General features: G+C 49.7%; 1 protein-coding gene across 1 annotated transcript in view; it reads left to right on the forward strand.

Annotated features, from left to right (window-relative positions):
• The first annotated feature begins 19,090 nt into the window (after positions 1–19,090).
• Positions 19,091–20,143, forward strand: part of COL2A1 (collagen type II alpha 1 chain) — a 31,072-nt gene continuing 30,019 nt past the window's right edge. Inside the window, 1 exon segment of the mRNA XM_047742986.1 lies at positions 19,091–19,387. Within this exon segment, the coding sequence (XP_047598942.1) occupies positions 19,303–19,387 (85 nt within the window). The 5' untranslated portion in view covers positions 19,091–19,302.

Here is a 20,143-nt window from a genome sequence, read left to right on the forward strand (position 1 = left end):
CAAAGCCAGTTCTAACTCTGGTTGGAAGCGTTATCTCAGAAGCATCTCCCAGTGGTGTCCTTGCTTTGTGAGTTGACTTATCACAGGGCTCTAGAAACTGATATTACGTCTTTTTTTTTTTTTTTTTTTTTTTTTTTTTTTGCAGATGCACAATGGGCTTGTTGGGTCTATCCAAAAAGAGAAATTAAAGGAAAGGAAAATATTTCGCAAAGAAAGTTTCTCTTATGTCAAGAGACAGAAATGGCGGCCCTGAAGCCTTGCAGCTATGGCCCTAGCAGACACTCGAGCCTCCGAAACTTATAATGAACCTATCAGCATTTGCTTTAGCTCCGGCATCAGTGGCCAAACTGACTTCCATCCTCTATTCCTTGTCGGGCCCAGCTGATCTGGAAATAGTTTTTACAAATTCCCAACACGGAAGCAGTTAGCCGGTATTTATAACCCATGAGAAGGAGTTACTCTGATCCTCTGTGTGCAAAAAAAAGTCCATTAAGATTATACAAACACTGGGTCAGTCAATGCATATGTGCATTGTCAAAAGTTCAGAAATAGCAGAAGTAAAACCAAGAAATCACCAAAGTAGTAATTAGTAAATATTGACAGTGCACTCACCAAAAAGACAATTAGTGAGTCGGAAATTATAGAACCAAACAGGAATGAGGCTCTGGGGGTATATTATTATAAAGCAGTGTATAGGGTAAGAAAGCAGTGACTGTTATTCTTCATGGTGATTGGTTTCAATATTAGAATTTTTTCTTCTTTTTTTCTTACGATATTAGAATTTTCTTAAGATAGGGAATTGGTCAGTGCTTAACCTCCTGTCAACTTGGGCAACAGTTCTCTGCCTAGGCTTTCCAGAGGTTCCAGAGGCACAAGCAAGAAATAATTCATGTCGAGTTCGTTCTGCAAAATACACTGCATTCAGCTTTGCTTGTGTGAATTTGCTTAGGGAATTTTCAAGATTGGTCTCTCTGTTTTATTTTTAACAGTGTGCTCTCAAACACTGCCTTATGGCCGCTCTTACTTTGTATTTGCGTGCAGATTATAAGCTCCCTGAGGTCAGAGACTGCAGACCAGGGATGGGATGTCCTTGCAAGACGGAGCCCAACACAGGTAGGACCAGTCAACTGGGGGCCTCGGGCTCCTGGGAAGCTGTATCCACACTTCACTCTCCGATTCAGCATCGGACTCACTGTGCTGCTAGGCCCCTGGGCTGGGAGCAGCACGGTTTGTTCAACTTGAACACAAGCAAAGACAGGAGATGGAAAGCTAGGTAGCTAAGGGATCGCCACAGCCGCCCAGCCTGGGCACCTGCCACCCATGGGCTGGGGGAGGACTGGTGGGGAGTTGGGCCTGAGAATTGGTCCTGCGGCTCCCTCGGCCTCAGCCTCGAAGGCTGCTTGGAGGAGAGGTGCACCCAGGGCTCTGGAGGCTGTCACCAAGGGACAGAGGGCGCCTGTTCTAGCAGTGCCTTCGCCTTCGGGGCTGGCGTCCCACGTCGGGGCTCTGCACCTATGGTCATCTTTCTTCCTTATTTATGTTTCCTGTGGAAAGTCTGAAGAAAAACCATGGAGCATCTTTTGAGTTTGCATTTGGAAGGGAGAAAATATGCTCCTTCTCTGCGCAAACAGGGCACACATTGGTGCTTTCACAACCCAAACACAAGCCGGTTTTCAAAGCCTCCCGCTTGGCGGCCTGTGGAGCCGTCTCTGTTGGAGGGAGGACAGGCACAGCCACCTGGGCCAGGGGAGGTTTGCTTTGGGAGAGGAGCTTGGAATTTGTGAATTTTCTACTCCAAGCACATCCAAGTGGGGCGGCCACAGCCCATTTTCTGCCACCACCTCGCTCGGGCAACCAGGGCTCTGTCTACCTGGGCTGGGGTAAGGAGCCAGGGCCTTGGATGACCGGCTCCCTGGCCCTCGAGGCCTGCGATGGGCATGGGAAGGGGGCCTGAGCTGCTCCCTGGGCCATGCTGAGCATACCTGGTGGAGGTGAGAGTGAAGGGGACATGCTTCTGCATCCACACAGTTTCTAGGCTCCCAAACACTTATCAAGGCAGGAGTGGTTCCTGTAAAGCTGGAATTGGGAGAGGGTAGCTGTACACTGTGGGCCATCTGGTTCTTTCCACCTGTCTGTAACAAGGGTTTCCTTCCTCCCTCCCTCCCCTCTCTCCTCCCTCCCTCTCTTCCTTCCTTCCTTCTTTCCTTCCTTCCTTCTTTCCTTCCTTCCTTCCTTCTCTCCCCCCTTCCCTCCTTCCCTCCCTCTTTCATGAGTCAACAATAAAATAAACTCCCAAGCCCCCATCAATAGGTTTGACAACAATCAGCTCATGGTCAACCTTGTTTCATCTGTAACTACACCTACCCCACCCACTCCCTGCACTCTGACTGGAATGTTTTGAAGCAAATTCCAGATGTAATTTTATCCGTAGGTACCTAGACATTTTTTTAAAGTATTAGACTCTTATGAACATTGAGGACCCTCCTCTCTCACTACATAGAAAAAGCACTCCCCACCAGACTTACCTATGAATTTTGCAAGTCACTGCAGGGGTTCAGAGAACCTCTGAAGCACACCTGAAGACCTTTAAGTTGAAAAACCTCTGGTATATGGGATAATTTCTACCTCCAAAGGAGAAGCTTTCCTTTTGATAGTTTGGAACTACTAGCTGTTCCTTCTAAGGAGATTTGTTCGCTTAATGTTATTTGCAGTCATTACTTACTGAGTGCATGGGGACCGTGTTGGGCTAGAAAAGGGACCAACGGCAGGGTAGCTGCTGGTGAGGCTGTATGGACTCGTCTGGTGGGGGAGCACGATGGGGAGGAGCCGAGGGCTGAGGGAGCAGGAGCCCCAGGGGCACGCAGAGGGAGGGAGGATTCTTCTGCATAACCTCTCCTGGGGATTTGTTTATTGGCCAGTATTAGTTTAGTCTTATTAGCTGTTAATGTGTTTGTCTAGTTATGTCTCTAAGATAAAGACCAGCTCAATTTACACTCCACCGGCAAGTGCTGGGTTTGAAGCTCCAGAGGTCTGTGGGAGAAGCCACATGGTGGTCAAAGGCCTGCTTTCAGGCCTCCCCAAGCTCCTAGACTTGGAATGGAAGCCCCCCCCTCCCCTGAGTACAGCAGAGTGCACAGAAAAAAAGGGATACCCTCCAGGTGGACAAATAGTCAAATTTTTAAATGAGGAAAATAACGTCTTTGTTCTCTTTGTTTTTCTTTAGAGAGGAAGTGTGAGAGAAAAAACCATTTTAGATGTGGGGAGGCTTTGGAGAAAGCCTAGAAGTTTTCTGATGTTATCCAACACTTTTGCTATTCCTCCACTGCACCCCATCCCAGTCCAACGTCTGCAAACCCAGGGACCATAGTCAAGTCCAAGTGACACCAAAAGAAAAAGAGAGGGCCCAGTGCTGGCACACAAGTGCTTAGGTCAGTGAGACACCAGAGGAGAAGCCCAGACAGGCCCAAGAAACTCTGGAATTTACGACCTATGGAGATGGCAATTCAACCAATGGGTACAAGAGACTTCTCAATAAATATCCTGTGTAGACAACTGGGGGAGAAAATAAGTCAGATTCATCCTTCACACTTTAAGAGGAGATGAATTGCATGTAGATTAAAAGATTAAATGTCACAAATCAAACTCTAAAATACCTCTGAATGGATTTTGAAATCTGTGAGTGAAAGCAGAAATCATAAAATTAAGATAAAGTTGATGATAAAAATAAAAAGTTTGGCAAGGCAAACAAACAAAACCACCACAGGCAAAGTCAAAAGACAAAACCACTCTTACCGCAGACAAGGTCTGACCTTCTGTGGGTAGGACACGCTCAAATCAGGTGCTTCCCAAATACAAATATACAATAGGAAAGTGGGTGAAGCGTACAATCAAAGAAGTCCTAGAAAACCAAACCAAACCAAACCCAGTCTTAATAAGAGAAGCGCAAAGCAAAACCACACTGAGATGCCATTTTTTTACTTTTTGGATTGGAGAAGAAAAGTTAGTGACCATACAGGTGGCTATTGTGAGAGTCCTCCTTTATAAACCATGGCGGGAGCAGCTGGGGAACGTGTGCGCACAGGGGCACTCCCGGGCTACGGGAGGGACTGGCCTGAGCTCTGTGCAAGGGCACTTGGCACTACCTGTCAAACTTCTGAATGCATATCAATTTTGACCCGGCAATTCTGCTTCTAGGAAATAATCCTACAGATAAATGTGTGCATGTACAAAATGACATATATACAAACATCACTGCAGCATCACTTCAGCAAAAGACTAGAAAGAGCCCAAATGTCCATCAAGAGGGAACTGGTTAAAGAAATTGTGGTAAGTCATACAATGGAGTAGTAAACCACATTAAAACTATGAGAATGCTTTCAGTGGGTTGATGGGGGAATCATCTCCAAGATACAAAAAATGAAGTCCTGTGTAAAGACCCGTGTATGGAGTATGTTCCCATTTATGCTAAGAGAGGGGAGGGATGATTTCTACCATTTGTAACGGGAGTGGGAGCACTTATAGACCGTTGTTTGGGTATACTTGGAATCCCTCTCGAGGATGCCAGAGAACGGGTGAAGTTGGTTCCCTATGGGAGGGGAAGTAAGTGACTGGGAGGAGACGACTTTCTGTACTTTTGAAATTTTTTTTTAAAGATTTTATTTATTTATTTGACAGAGAGAGATCACAAGTAGATGGAGAGGCAGGCAGAGAGAGAGAGAGGGATAGCAGGATCTCTGCCGAGCAGAGAACCCGATGCGGGACTCGATCCCAGGACCCTGAGATCATGACCTGAGCTGAAGGCAGCGGCTTAACCCACTGAGCCACCCAGGCGCCCTGTACTTTTGAAATTTTGAGTCATGGGAATGAATTGCCTATTAGGAATGATACTAAAATTATGATTTCTTTCTTCAAAAAGGGGTAGTGGGAATGACACGATAAAGGGAGAGAAGAAAAACCACGTGTACTTTCTTTTGGCTGTAGCCAAAGCAAAGCTGACCCAACTTGGTTCATGGTAAGATAGCTCTCCTTTCTCCTTTATGGGTTCTTCCAGCAGCCATGCTCATAGAGACTTGGGGAATGAGTTCTCTGTAAAGTCTCAGCACCAAACCGTGATTTCCATACATTTGGGTTTACGGGCTTTCCCTTCAAGGGGGGCACCATTGACCCTCTAGGTAGAGGACATAGACCACAAGCAGTACTGATTCTGGGCAGGGAACATGTACTCTATCTGAGAAAACTATGTACATTACATTCCTCTGCAGTGCAGAACCCTGGAGGGAAAAAACGGGCTTCTCCCAGCCACAACATTAGGGGAAGAGAAAAAGAGAGATGGAGAGGGAAAGAGGACAGCAGGTGAGGGAAGGAGAGAACAAAAAGAAGCAACTGAGTGTCCATCAATGAGTGGATGCTATGTCATGGTGTCCCCATACAGAGGAACGTGCCACATCATGCGGCCATTATGCAGAAAGAAGAGGTGATCTTCGGGGCTCAGCTGCTGACCACTGTTCATTCTTCGTCTATCTATGGCTGTGCTCTCTGCTGGGAGCATGGGGTGAGTAACAGAACTCTTGAAGAACGTCATCAGCCTGGGTTTGGAAAAAATGGAGCGGGCTTCCTCACTTGGAAAGAAGTACAGGTAAGAGAGGGTGGGGCTGGGGAGCTGGTCTGCTTCTTGGCATGTGTCCCTATAGCTCTTATTATTTCACTGCAGTAATAATATGTGGACACCACCATCGGCAGCAATCCTGTATTTAGGGAATGATCTTGCAGCTTCTTGAATTTTCATATATTACTTCCCTGGCTGGGCAAGGGGTTATTATTCTACCAATTTAGTTCCCTGCCCACCAGAACTCTGGACTTATTTGGAGAGATAGGACTTTGCACTTGAAACCAACAGAGAAAAATGAAGTTTGTAGATTTGGAAGACCCAAGTTCTCCTTTGGCCTCTGGTCAAAACTAGCGTTGCCTTGAGCAACTCTCCACCCTTCCTGGCAGGGCCTGGCCTAGAGTGAGGCACTCACCTCTGTGTAAGCTTTAAGGGGCGCCCAAAAACCAAAAACGTCAGTGATTACAATAAAGAGATTTTTAAGTCATCTACGATGAATAAAATATCAAACTCTTCAATAGATCTGAAATGATTTCTCCTTTAGCGTTAGGCTCCAATATGGCTCACAGCACTGCTCTTTGGGCCCCATTTCCCCAATCTCTAAGTCAAGAGGGTTGGACTATTTGGCCTCCAAGTAGCCTGCTAGGCCCTGAAGCTTTATGGCATGCTAATGAAGGCCCACTGAAGAATTAGGGGGCATTTAGCAAAGTGCTAATTGCACAACCCAGACAACACTGGAGGTGGATGACATGGAGACTTCAGAGAGACAACAAGACAGCTACAGAGTTGAGAAAGCTGGAGGTGGTAACCTTTGGCCAGTCTCTCTTTCCATTAGACATAACCTCACCTATGCAGCCACGGAGGGGAGAAAATCCTCCTCCTGCTTCCTTTCTGAGCTCCCCCAGGAAATGGGCTTGTTCCCTGTCAGAGCAGAGAGAGAGCCTCATTCAGATGTCACTTGTGGTCTAGGGGCCTGCTGGCTAAGAAAGCTTTCTCAGGATATCTGGATATCTGCAAGATGCTTGCTAACATGGAGGTATACGTAGAGGCAGACATGGAGGCAGAGGGGAGAGCAGAGAGCCACCTGCTCTGGCTGTCCTGGGACCCACCCAGTGCTGGCCCTTTCTCCTCCCTTGCCCCCACATGGCAAAAATCATGGCCGGCTGCCTCATAGCCGCCTGAGGGCACCCTTGTATTGACTGAGTCTCCCAAGGTCAGCATGGAATGCATAAGAAGAGCTACGGATACAAAGCTTAAGAAATTCTATGGACATGTTAAGAAAAATGAGCTAACAGTCATATAGTTGAGGATCTCATTTCCAAAGCGAATCATTTGTGTCTCCATATGACCCAATTCAAGGTTGATATTCCTCAGTGAGACTCTGGAAATCAATGCCCCGTGCGGGGGCTGCAGCTTCGTCCCTTAAGACAGCCTGAGTGGGGCACAATGTCCTCAGAGCCTGATTTCAGATGTGCTTTTCCTAAACCTTTGCCCGCTGGGAGATGAAGACTCATCTCTGCAAATGTCACTCATCACTAGAAAGTGACTGGGGCCTCTCCAGATCAACAGGATGAGAGTCTGGCTCTTCAGGAAAACCCACCTTTTCTCTTTGGCCCCAGTGACCCTTGGGCACTTGCTGGAGCTGCAGGAAGGGGCAACTGAAGGCAAGTTGCATTGGAAAAACCAGCTGCCTCCACCCTGAATGGGAAGAATAGCTCCCTTCATGGGGCTGCCCTGGGAGACCAGGGGATCCAGGCCCCAGAGTGAGGAAGTGAATCAGCCCTTCCCAGTCTTCAGTCATCCGGCTGGCTCAACACCCTTTGGTGCTGTGGCATTTGGACATGTTTTGTCAAAAACTAATGAACATCTCACTTAGGCGCTGGAAACAAACACAAGTCCCAGCCAGTTCTTACACTTGCTGAGAATGAATAACTCCTTTTGGCTTTCCAGCCAGCAGGGCCCAACAAGTGAACTGAGAAGCTAAGGCTGAGTCGCTGGCCCTCACGGGGATTCAGCCATCAGAGCGTGACCTAGGCTGACTGCATGGCCCCAGGGCAGCCGGTCTCAACATTAGTGTGCATTGGAATCACCTGGGGGGACTTAAAAAACACTGGTGCCTGGGTTCATCCCCCAGAAATACTGGTTTAATCTGGGGCGGCCTGGTTGGCTCACTCGGTTAAGTATCTGACTCTTGGTTTCGGTTCAGGTCATGATTTCAGAGTGGTGAGACTGAGTCCCGCGTTGGGCTCCATGTTCAGCAGGGGTCTGCTTGGATATTCTCTCTCTCTGCCTCTCCCCTTGCTCTCTCTCAAAATAAATAAATCTTAAAAAAAAAAAGAAAAAGAAAGAAAGAAAGAAAAAGGAAGGTTCTGATTCAGTAGGAGTAGGGTCTGAAATTCTGTATTTCTGACATGCTTCCCAGTGGTGTGATGTGATGTGTGGTGCTCTTTGAGTTGCAAGGACATGATGCGTGGTCTAGTATGGTAACTCCGGCCATTTGATTAAAATTAAATAAATAAATTCAGAAATCCAGTCCCTGGGGCGCCTGGGTGGCTCAGTGGGTTAAGCCGCTGCCTTCGGCTCAGGTCATGATCTCAGGGTCCTGGGATCGAGTCCCGCATCGGGCTCTCTGCTCAGCAGGGAGCCTGCTCCCTCCTCTCTCTCTGCCTGCCTCTCTCTCTACTTGTGATCTCTCTCTGTCAAAATAAATAAATAAAATCTTTAAAAAAAAATAAAATAAAAAAATAAAAAAAAAATAAATCCAGTCCCTCAATTGCATTAGCCACACTTCAAGGGACCAGTCACCACATGTGGCTAGTGGCTACCATGTTGAATAGCGCTGGTGTAGACTATTTCCATCATCACAGCAAGTTCTAGCAGGTAGCTCTGTTAAGAGCATCTCCTTATCCCTGATAGCACATTCGAGGGGCCACCTCCTGAAATGCGATCGAAGCTTTCTTGATGGCAGGGACTAGACCACATTTCTTGTGTTCTCCTCACAGAATGCCCATGCACTGGGCCTATAGTAGGTGCTCACTGAATGCTCGCTCAGGTTAGCAGACACATGCTTTTGTCCACAGACTACCCCTATATAAACACCAGCTGATTAACTAATGCATTCTTTTTTTTTTTAAAGATTTTATTTATTTATTTGACAGACAGAGATCACAAGTAGGCAGAGAGGCAGGCAGAGAGAGAGAAAGGAGGAAGCAGGCTCCCTGCTGAGCAGAGAGCCCGATATGGGGCTTGATCCCAGGACCCTGGGATCATGACCTGAGCCGAAGGCAGAGGCTTTAACCCTCTGAGCCACCCAGGCGCCCCCATTCTTTTTTTTTTTTTAAAGACTATTTATTTGAGAGAGAGAGTGCGAGAGAGAGCAGAAGTGGAGAGGAGAGGGAAAAGCAGACTCCCCTTTGAGCAGGGAACCTGACACGGGTCAGGATCCCAAGACTCTGGGATCATCACCTGAGCTGAAAACAGATGCTTAACCGACTGAGCCACCCAGGCGCCCCTCAGCTAGCATTCTCGGAGACTTGTATCCAGGACAGCTCAATGGGCATGGCAGAAGCTAATGCCCAGGTTGCACAGCGAATGTTTCCCTACCCCCAAACTGGCCCATGAATCAGGCAAGAAAATGCAAGGCTTCAGGTGATCTCTGTCAGAGCGTCTGTCATCATTAGTCATTCTAACCCAGAAGATGGGCTGAGATGCACAGGTGCAGCCGATGGGACACTTCCATCTTCTGAGCCCAGTTCAGAGGATGGACATGTCTGGACATGTCCTCTCTCCCAGGGCCTTTTTTCTTGGGCCATGGGGAAAGGAGAGTACCTGGAGACAGCCTGCTTCCTATTTCTAGGTCACCCCTCTGCCTCTCCTTGGGCAACAGACACGAACCCAGGAGACAAGTAGGGCTGGGAGCGGGGTGCTGGGTCCCAGAGGCAGCCGTTTCCCTCCGATTTAGCCACACTGGGTGGGAAAACTTTCAGGCAGTTGCTCTCTTATTTTAGCTGCACGGTGGTTGATTTTCAGATTCAGCTGATGGGTCATTGATAGTAAAACTAAATTCTGCAGGAAGAGGGAGGGGAGAGGCAAACAAGCCAGAGCTAGCACCGCTCATCACAAAACTACACTCAGCCACCCTACTTTCCAGATGAACCATCTGAAGCCCACAGAGTAAAGCAATTGGATCGAGATCACACAGCAAGCTAGATGCATAGATCAGTGTAAAATTAAGAGCTCCTGACTCCAAGGCCAAAATTCTTTTCACTGCTGCAGGCCCAAGAGATTTGCAAGAATGTATAAGCCATTCAAGAGAAGAAATAGTATATTACATAAATCTGTGCCTATAGTACAATAGGTAATATAGGGGTTCTTGAAATGTCTGCTGGAAAAGATGGTAATGAAATTGCTTTTTTCCTGCCTTCTCACAACCACTCACCACATCCTACTGCTGGATTCACATTGCACACATTGCTTCTGGAATGACTGGCCTCCCTCCCCCACCTCACATATCGCAGTGCTAGAGCAACGTCTTTAATGAGTAACTCACCACGCACAGGGAAAGGAAACACGATGAGCACCACAACCACAGGTATTGTTTCCAAGCTGGCAAGGCAGAGAAGGTAGAGGTCTTTGTGAGCCTACAGATACACCACCCTGCATCTTTGCAAGCCGTGCAGCCCAAGGCACCAAAGCGGTAAAAGCTCTGCTCTTAATAAACACATGAACTTATTATATCCACCAGCGTTTCTTAAAATCTCCTTTCTTTCTCCCTACCCTGGCCTGGATCATGTTACTTACCAGTTCTCCAGCTAGACAACTACCCTAGAGTTATCACCATTCAGTGTCATCTCCATGGAGCATCTCTGCTAGACGGAAGTAATCCCTGCCCTTTAGTTTAATGCCAAGAACAAGCACACGAGACTGGACACTCATGGGCATTAATATTAGGGGACTCTAACGTCTGCAAAGTGCTGTCATTTAGAAAACATTCGGTAGGATAAAGACAGTAACTGAATTCACAAGGAGAATGCTGGGCATTTACAACCCTTACAAAAGAGTAGAATGATGTGACATCGGCTGTTAGGTGCACTTGCCCAGTGGCCTGGGGGTTTCTGGGTGCTTTGCCTGCAATTACAACCCTCTGCCACCAGGTGGACACTTGGTTTTATCTGTGGATGGTTGGAATAATCTGGCCCATGCAGGGTTTTGTTTTTTGTTTTGTTTTGTTTTTAAGTCTATCTTCCCTGGCAAAATAGAACCCTTTGTTAATGAAGTTAAGTATAAAGATCACAGAGAATCAGAATAAGTGATTTTGAAATAAAACTACACAATTTCAAACACGATTTGAAGGCATAGAAACACCTGGATATAATGAGGCATCTTTTTCCTTTATTTTGAATCGTGGTGCCAGTCTGGGAGACTGGTGCTATCCTGACCTGGGAAGAATAAGCTTCTCCCTGTCATGTCTTTTGAGTTAGAGCCTCTCAAACTGCTCATCAAACTGGATCGAAGAGCCTTGTAGGTAGGTGGTTTCCCCCAAATGTTTATCTTTCCACAGTTCAATTAAACTTGTGTTTTCGTTTAGCCTGATAACTGTTGAGAAGGTCAGTTGCTATTTTCGTCTTCCCTGTCTTCATAGCAACGTGACAAGTTCGTGTTCTCCTTCTTAGGGAAGAACTGTGCCCAAGGATGTGGTCCCTGTATTCCCAGTGCCAAAGATGCTCTTCGGGTAGTATTGAAAGTTTGTGCACCCAGAGTTTGCGTTCCTGATTTTAAAATAATTATAATGTCTTCAGCTGAAAACCTCAAATTCCAGGATATTCATCAATCAGCCTAGATTCCATCAGTTGTCATCCAAAGTTGTGGAAACATAACGGGTAAGATAAACATGTTAATGAGACTCAATAAAAAAATGGAGAAGTGAGATTGTTGGGCTTTTTTAATGGTGTGGCAGGCAGGTGGGACAAGGGTCAGTAACTAGGGTGGTGACCAAGGAAAAGCAGTGGCGAGGATAAGAAACGCGACTCCAAGCCTCCTCTCTAATGTACCATGTGGACATTCCACATCCGTTACTTCATTTATCCTGACCATGAACCTGTGAGCAAATTGCTGTTATCCTCATTTTGTAGATGAGGTTCAGGGAAGCCGAATAACTCACCCAAGGGGAGAAAGCTAGGAAGCCCTCCTGCCAAGGAAGCAAGTTGAAGGGCAACCCTCGTTTCTTTTTATGTTTCCCTGAGACAATAGTAAGGATATGTGTGTTCCTAGATACTGCAAGGATGACGCTAGACTGACTTCCTGACGGGTTGGCACCGGTGGTAGCACAGGTGGGCTTCTTTACTCTCGTTCACATGAGAAGGACACGCTTGTGCCACCAGCTGAGGACTTGAGGGCAGGGCTCCCACGTGACAAGGAGCAAACGCCATTATGGGGGCCTCGCCTGTCACGTAACTAAGCCGCCAGAGGAAGAAACTTATGCTCAGCGGTGCAGGTAGGTGTGGAAGATGGCAGATTTCTGGAGATCCTAACGAGATTAGTAACACTGAGGCACATTGTGTGGCCAAGCTGTCCTCCCTGCCCAAGGCTGTGTCTGGAAGAGCTAGTCTCAGTTAAGGGCCAGGACAGAGTGCTTCCATGCGGGGCACTGCTTTGGGCTGCATCATACCTCTTCACGTACATTAGAACTTATTTACCTCTTAGTCTGGCTGTTTCCAGGAGCATCTCCTCCAAGGGGGTAATGTCCTTGAGGAAAAGATCCATACTGGGTAGATCTCTGTGTCCCCCATACCACTTAGCAGCTCCAAGTGCATTGTCTGTGCTTAGCCCAGCAGAGCTGAAGGAATGCTGGTGAGACACCGGAGGGGGAGGGGACAGGAAGGAGGACAGGGGACGGGGGTGTCCAGAAGGACTCCAGGGCTCTAAGGGCTGGGCTGGTGTCTGCCAGGGAGGGGTGTGAAGGGCAGTGGGTGGCTGTCAGCTGAGAAGCTGGCCCGCAGGCCAGAGCGGGGTGTGGGCATGCAGAATAGAGTGGGGCTCTGGCTCCCCTGGACAGGTGCCTCGGGCAGGTCACACAAGGTGCTCTCATTGGGTTTGCGGTGTGGAGAAGGGCAGTACACGCTGTCCTGCTCCCTCCAGAGGTTGTTTTTGGCAGGGGAGGCCACGAGAAGCTTACCACACGTTCCCTTGAGCTTTTCAGGGACTTCCTGGAGGGCAGGCCCACCCCACCCACTGGGGCAGAATAAACTTGGTTTCCAGGGACCTGGCTTTCTCTGAAGGTAGACGTGCCCTGACAGGCCCAGAGGCATCCCCGTATGGCTCCTTGATTCCCATGATACTTCCCACCCCCTAAGAGTTCATGCGTGAGCAGCCCCGGAGCATCCACTCAGCTCTCCGCTCTGCCCTGACACCGTCCCCAAAGAACCCAGTCCCTGCCTCGTGCTGACCCCATTTCCTATCAGGGAAATGGAACATAGGAAAAGTGGCCTCCCATCTACTTCAGGAGACATCCTTTGAGAGTTCACACACTCACACCCCCATCAGCAGTCTTTGCGGGGTCATGCCTCCTCTCCAACCTTCTGTCCATCCCTTTCCCTCAACTCATTTCTCCTTTCTGCTGCCCCTTAGCTCCCCATGCCTGCCATATCTGCATATGCAGTCACATGTCACTGTCATGTGTCACTGCCATGTCTCCCTGCAGACACCACCAGCCCATTAGCCAGGGCCACAAATAGCCAGCCAGCCTGCCATAGGCAGGCCTGCACTTTACCAGCCTTGATGGGCATGGGTGGTCTGGAGATCTTGGTAAAATGCCAATTCTGGCTTAGTGGATTCTGCTTTTCTAGCAAGTTCCCAGGTAGGTGGGCACGGCTTGTCCATGGGCCCCACTTCCAGCAGCAAGAATTTAGAACACAGACTCTGTGACAGCAGCATGCTACAGAGACTCAAAGTGTCTGAGTTACAGGCCCTGCTCTCAAGGAGGCCTGGGAGGGGATTCATGTAGGTCAGACAAATGGATGGATGAACGAATGACTAAGGGCACAGCTCCATGGTACTGGGTGTCTGTAAGTGTAGAGCTCACGGGAGGGAGAGAGACGGAAGACAGAAGCCATCCATTTCCACATGTGTGGCAGGGTTTGGGCCCCTCAAGGGGTGTCCCTGGAGCCACTGCACTGGGCCATTGCTTGACGCGTGCACAGAGCAAATGCTCTGTCACCCTTGGAGATGGGCTGTGGCCGGACAATCTTCTGACGTGGAACTGACTGCTTCCCATGTAGCCTCTGCTGGGAGTGCTGCGACTTCTCAGCACCGAGGCTTTGACACTTGTCCCATCACCCCGGCACCATCAAGAGCTGATGAGAGAGACACATGTTCCTTAAAGCCAAATGCCGTACACTTTAAGAAAATGCAAAATTTTGTATGAAAGTTTCTGTAATTTAAAAAAAAGTTACATGGGATGATCATTTTTGTATTTCTCCAAAAAGTAAGTCTTTAAAAAACCCAGACATCTTTCTCTTTTTCTCCCAAAGGCCTATCTAGTAGGAGAGAAGTCAAGGAGGGAAAAAGGAGAAGAGAGGCAGCTCTGAGCCAGACTCAGTGACAACCAATGGCATTCATGATGGGCCTCTGTGTCTGGCCTTGATCTTGTCTGTAGAGCCACGTCTTATTTCCAGTAGCCCCCATGGCTGACCCCCCATTGTTCTGGGCCCCTTGCCTTGTCTTCTGGGTCATGGTTCTGCTGGCCTTGTCGTGGGAGCCATCCTGTGCTCTCGCCATCGCTGTGCATTTCAAAACCCCACCCATCCCGGATGCTCCCTTGGCTCAGGGTGCCTTCCCCAGCTTGCTCTGTGGCCTCCAGAATGCTCTTCTTGTTCTCTCTCTCTCTCTCTCTCTTTGTGTTTGTGGGTTCTTTTCTTTCTTTTTTTAGGAGGGTATCTTCTTTCAGCATTTTTCAGTCCGTTTTTGTTTCCCTTACGAACTCAGAGGCAGTCCCTTAATCCCCTCTGTCTCCCCATTTCCTACGGCAGTGAGGTGTTCAGTGTGAGTGCTGAGCTGGATTTGTGCGGTGCTGAGACAGGGCTGAGGAGACTGAGTGCGATTCTTGATGCCGTTTGCGTTTGAGACTACATAGTGACACATTTATGCTCCAGTGCGAAGGAATGTCCACCATAAATCTGGAAACCCTACCCTGGACAGTCCTGATTCTGTTACTCTGCCCCAAAAATGTCAAAGGAAAACATAAACACATCTTGAAAGGATGTCTGAACTGAGCCCAACCAACAGAGATGCTGAACGCCACCGAGCGCCTGGACCCGCTCTCCCTCCACCATGGCCGACTGGGGGAAGTGCGGCCAGAGGTGGGGTGAAGCGTGTGCTTTCACCGCCTGCCATATTTGGGGCTGGCTTTTCCTCTCAGGAATGTGAATCCTTCCTCACTTTATCACTATTTTTAAACGGAATTTGTGCAGAGGGAGAGAAAGCTCCTTTCTTTCCTGCCTACCTACAAATATCTTGCCCAGTGAGTCTGTGTCTACAGAAGCCTAAATTTAATATCCCCAGTATAAGGAAAACAGCAGAAGAGTTCTTTCATGACACAAAATGACCGGTTGAACCCGTCTGTCTCACTGAGTCGGTTGGATCTGGGGTAGATGCACGGATTCTGTCTGATCGCTCAGTGTTCTCCCGGCAGCAAGGTCGGGGCTCTCCTCAAGGGTGTGAGTGGATGGTGAGGCCACGTGGGAGCTTCGTCCTCAGTCTCCGATGCCCTTCCTTCACCAAGTCCAGTTCCGCACGTCTCCGTGCCTCCTAGTCGGTTTAGAGGTGCTGGGCTAGAAGTCTTTTCACACGACGTGAACAAACACTTATTTTCATTAAGTTTAACGGAGACCCTTCTAAATTGTAATGCACATTTCCCTGCCTCTTCAAAGAGACCGTATTAAACTGCAAAGAGCATTTTCTTGGACACTTAAATTCATTGTTACAAACCACAGGATTGCAGCAGATGCTATAAATCAGGGTATTCCCTGGAGCCACTGAGGACCCCAGAGCATTTGACCTCCACCCTGCTGGCCCAAGGTTACCAGGTTTTTTACTCACTGTGTCAACTTCATATTGCTTTTCTGTCTCCTCTCTTCTTGTCCCTTCTTGCTCTTGTTATTGTTTTCATTCCACAACCGCTCTCTTACCTCTATGTTTTTGCATCTAATGGGTGACGTCAGATGACATTTTACCTGTTAAAAGAATATCTAAACTATGAATCAACAGACACTGAGCAAGAGGGACTCTAGGATGTATAAAATGCATATGCTCGAGTACATGCCCTAAATCCTGGCCGCTCAGAATTCTGAGTGGTCACCGGTTTATTTCCTCTTCTTTTCAGCTTCTTGGCTATGTTTTAGATAGTGAGATTGCTCGGTAAGTAATCTCCAAGTCTGTGGTTCCCCTCTACCCCTTTGGCTACATATAGGTTCAATTCTAGTCTGAGTCACAAATCAGAGGCTTTTATTTTTTTAAAGATTTTATTTATTTGACAGAGACCACAAGTAGGCAGAGAGGCAGGCAGAGAGAGGCAGGGAAGCAGGCTCCCTGCTGAGCAGAGGGCCTGATGCAGGACCCTGGGATCATGACCTGAGCCGAAGGCAGAGGCTTAACCCACTGAGCCACCCAAGCACCCTTGTCTATTTAAATTTGTTTATTTGTGGAGCATAAGAAATAACATGGAGGACATGGAGAAATGGAGAGGAGAAGGGAGTTGAGGGAAATTGGAGGGGGAGACGAACCATGAGAGACTGTGGCCTCTGAAAAACAATCTGAGGGGTTGGGAGGGGTGGGGGGTAGGAGGTTGGGTGAGCCCGATGGTGGGTATTATGGAGGGCATGTATTGCATGGAGCACTGAGTGTGGTGCATAAACAATGAATTCTGGAACACTGAAAAGAAATTTAAAAAATAAACAAAAGTTTTTGAAAAATGTTAAATTTATTTTGCTTTGATCAGTTTTCATCTCCGATGAAAAAAACTTTTGTTTTCCCTCATAGGGAGCAAAGAAATAACTGTATTCCCAGATGAACCATGATTACTGGGCAGAATCCAGAACTCCTATGTGTAGAAAGAGTTCACTGGCCAAGAGGAATCACAGTCTTAGAGGATGAAATCTAGAGCAGCCTTGCTCTGGAGGATGTGCAACTTCGCTGCCCACCAAACCAGATCACCTTGAAACAGGCTTTGGCTTTTTTCATATATTTTAGTGTTTTCACCAAACCTTTTTTATTTGGTTGAATTTTTATGGCCACTTGTATTTGAGGTCAACCCAATGACTGCCTAGCTTTGTAGGTGCCTACATCTTTTATGATAGCTGCCTATCATAAAAGAAATCATATTTTGCATAGACATGCACAAGTCCATGGGGTTTCCCTAAGTCCTCCGGTGTGCTGACATCCTGCTAGGCACTGTTCTTGTCCCCAGAGGGGCTCCTGGGCTCATTGCTAACACCAATGAATAGAAAGGTTAAAAAAAAAAAAAAGCCACATGAAAAAAGTAAGTAGCATAGACTATTAAGTGGACACAGGTTACAGGTGCCAAAGGGATTCAGGAAGGCAGGGAGAAAGTTGTGTTCTGGAGATACTGGAGAAGTCTTCAGGGCAGGGGGAGGGGCGGGGCTTGCCCTGGGGGGTCTTGAGAAATGTGTGGGGTTTGGTCAGTCATCCTCCCTTCCAGGTGGAAGACAGGACCCATGGCCTCAAGGAGGGCCTGGGACACTGCAGGCCTGAGCCCTGCTTTCTCCTGGCAGAGGCTGAGGCTGAGGAAAGACTCAAAGCTTCATGCCCCGCCTTGAACAGGAGCTTGGGAAAAGAGCGAAGGCAGGCCCATGGCCAGCAGAGCAGTCGGAAGCCATGGTTCAATCCTTCCCCCTCTTCCATCCAGGCTGCCCAAAACATGGAGGCATCTCTTTAAACAATGAGACGTCTTTCTCTTTCTGGCCAGCACACGTGCACAGAAGTTCTGCACACTTGGAATTCCAGGCTCTACTCTGAGAAGCTTCAAAGCATGAGGGATTGGAGAGAGGGAGGGGAAGCCCCAAACTCCCTGTAGGGCAGCCTGAAGCCCAGGGGGTAGAAGTAGCTTCTTCCTATGCCCTCAACTTTCCAGAGGAAAGTGGGGGCAGAAACTCCACTGCTCGGGAGGGCAGATCTGGTCAAGTCAGACCCCAAAGAAAGTTTCATGAAAGTTTGTGTTTTTCTTAAAATTCTTTGAGAGACCTGACAGTCCTCAGGAAGAGAAGACCATCTCCTCAATAGGAAGAAGGTCTATTCTGGGTCCTTTCCTCTTCAGTATCAATGGAGACACCAGGAGCCTTTAGAGAAGAGCATGGCTGAGCCCTGGGGAGCAGGCTGTGGCAGGCTAAGGTGCCTCAGGGCCCTCATCAGGAAGGTGAGGTGAGGTGGGAAGCAGCAGAGGGCCAGGGGACCAACTAGGAAATTCTGGCTTCTCCCCTGGCTCACAGAACTCGGTCCAGCTGGACCAGCCTCCCAGCTCCCTGGACAGGACTTCGGCAGTGACCAATCATCCCTGGCCAGGACTGCTCAACCTGGCGGCAGTGCCCACTCCCCCCGGGGACTCCCGACCCGGGGCCAGGAAGAGCAGACACCACGTCTGAGCCTGGACCTAGACCGTCCCCCACCTGGGCAGCAGGCAGGTTTAGTCTCGGCTCCCTCCGTCCTCTGTGGCTGCTTGAGCCCCCTCCCCGGGGCCTGCCCCCGTCCCCACACCTTCACACAGCTCTTCCTCTGTGCTATAACACACCGGCCCCTTTCCTGGCGATTGGCTCCGGCCAACGTCTGCCAAGGCTCCAGAGGAGGCTCTTTCTTCGCAAAGCTGGATGGAGGAGGGGTTGGGGATGTGGCTCTGAATCTTCAGGTGGGAGCCCCGGGCCAGGTACTCCGGGAAGTGGCCAGAAGATAGGTAGAGGCAATTCCCCAGACCTGGCCCTTCCTGACGGTCTCGGAGGTTTAGGGTTCCAGATACCATCGCGAACTCCCCCTGTGCCCTCCTTCCTGCCTTCCGCCCAAGGTCCCAAAGCGGAGCCCCCTTAACCCTCCCCGCTACTCCTTTCTACCATTTTGCCGGCTCCCTCCCAAGTCTTTTCCGTCCACGGTCTAGGGCTCGCGGCCTGCGCCTCTGCAAACACCCCCCGCCCCTCCAATCCGGGCAGAACTCCGAGGGGAGGGGCCGGAGGCCCCCCTTCCCGCCTGTGGTCGGAGGGGGCAGCGCCGCAGTCCTGGGTTGGGGGGAGGACAGCAGCCGTCTCTGCGCCCCGCCCGATCAGGCCACTCAGCACACTAGGGGTGGGGGGCGGGAAGCAGGGCAAGGGGAGAGGGGGGTCCAGCCCAGGCAGGTGCGGGCTCTGGCTGGGCCCAGGCCGGCTCCGGGGGCGGGGTCTCAGGTTACAACCCCGCGGGGGGCCGGGGGCGGCCCGCGGTTTGGGCGAGTTCGCCAGCCTCGAGAGGGGCCGGGCGCATATAACGGGCTCCGCGGAGGGGAGAAGACGCAGAGCGCTGCTGGGTTGCCGGGTCTCCTGCCTCCTCTTCCTGCTCCAAAGGCCTCCTGCATGAGGGCGCGGTAGAGACCCGGACCCACGCCGTGCTCCTGCCGCCTCGCTGCGCTCCGCTTGGGCCGGCTCCGCCAGGCCCCGCGGTGAGCCATGATCCGCTTCGGGGCTCCCCAGACGCTGGTGCTGCTGACGCTGCTCGTCGCCGCTGTCCTTCGATGTCAGGGCCAGGATGTCCGTAAGTCGCCCAATGTCCCTGCCTGCCACCCTTCTGTGTCGTCCCTTCGCACCCTTCCTCCCGCGCCCTCTCCCGCTCTGGAGCCGGCGGGTCCGGGTCAGAGTGGCTCCCGGGGTCACCGCGTGCCGAGACTTGGGTGCAAGACGCGCAGGAGCTCACCTAGCGGAGTTCTGCAAGTTCGGGCTCTGTCTGAGCGTCCTCTGGTGCGGGTCGCAGTTGGAGGCAATTGCAGGTCTCTCCGTTGCGCAGGAATTTGAAACGTGCAAAGTGTCGGGTCGAGATGTTTGAGCGCAGATTTAAGCGCGCTCTCTTCCACCGGCTTTGGTAATTAGGCAGGGGCACACGCGCACAACTCACCTCCCCGAAGCACTCGGAGTTCAGCAAAAAACAGGTCTTGGCCCATCAATCTTAGAAGTTGAAACGGGCACTAGCGAAGGAGTGAGAAAGCACCAAAGTGTTGACCTCGCAGTCTTCTCCAGCGGTTGGTGGCTGGAGGGGTTCAAAGGGGAGTTAGACAAAGGAGATGCTCTGAAACTGGTGGGCTGAAATCCGAGGCCACAAAGAGGCTTCGGAGAGCCGCTCTGAGACTTCAGCGCCTCTTGCAGTTTCCTCCCCCTCCTGGCTGGCGCAGGAGCAAGGTGTAGCCCTCATTCTCATCTCGGCTTTCTCCCTGCCTCTAACGGGTGCAGAAACTTCCCGTAGGAGAGGCCATCTGAAAGGCGATAACATTCCAACCAGATTGTGCTTTTGAAACGC

Source organism: Lutra lutra, chromosome 8, assembly GCF_902655055.1.
Source record: "Lutra lutra chromosome 8, mLutLut1.2, whole genome shotgun sequence".
In the NCBI taxonomy this organism is placed as follows: Eukaryota; Metazoa; Chordata; class Mammalia; order Carnivora; family Mustelidae; genus Lutra; species Lutra lutra.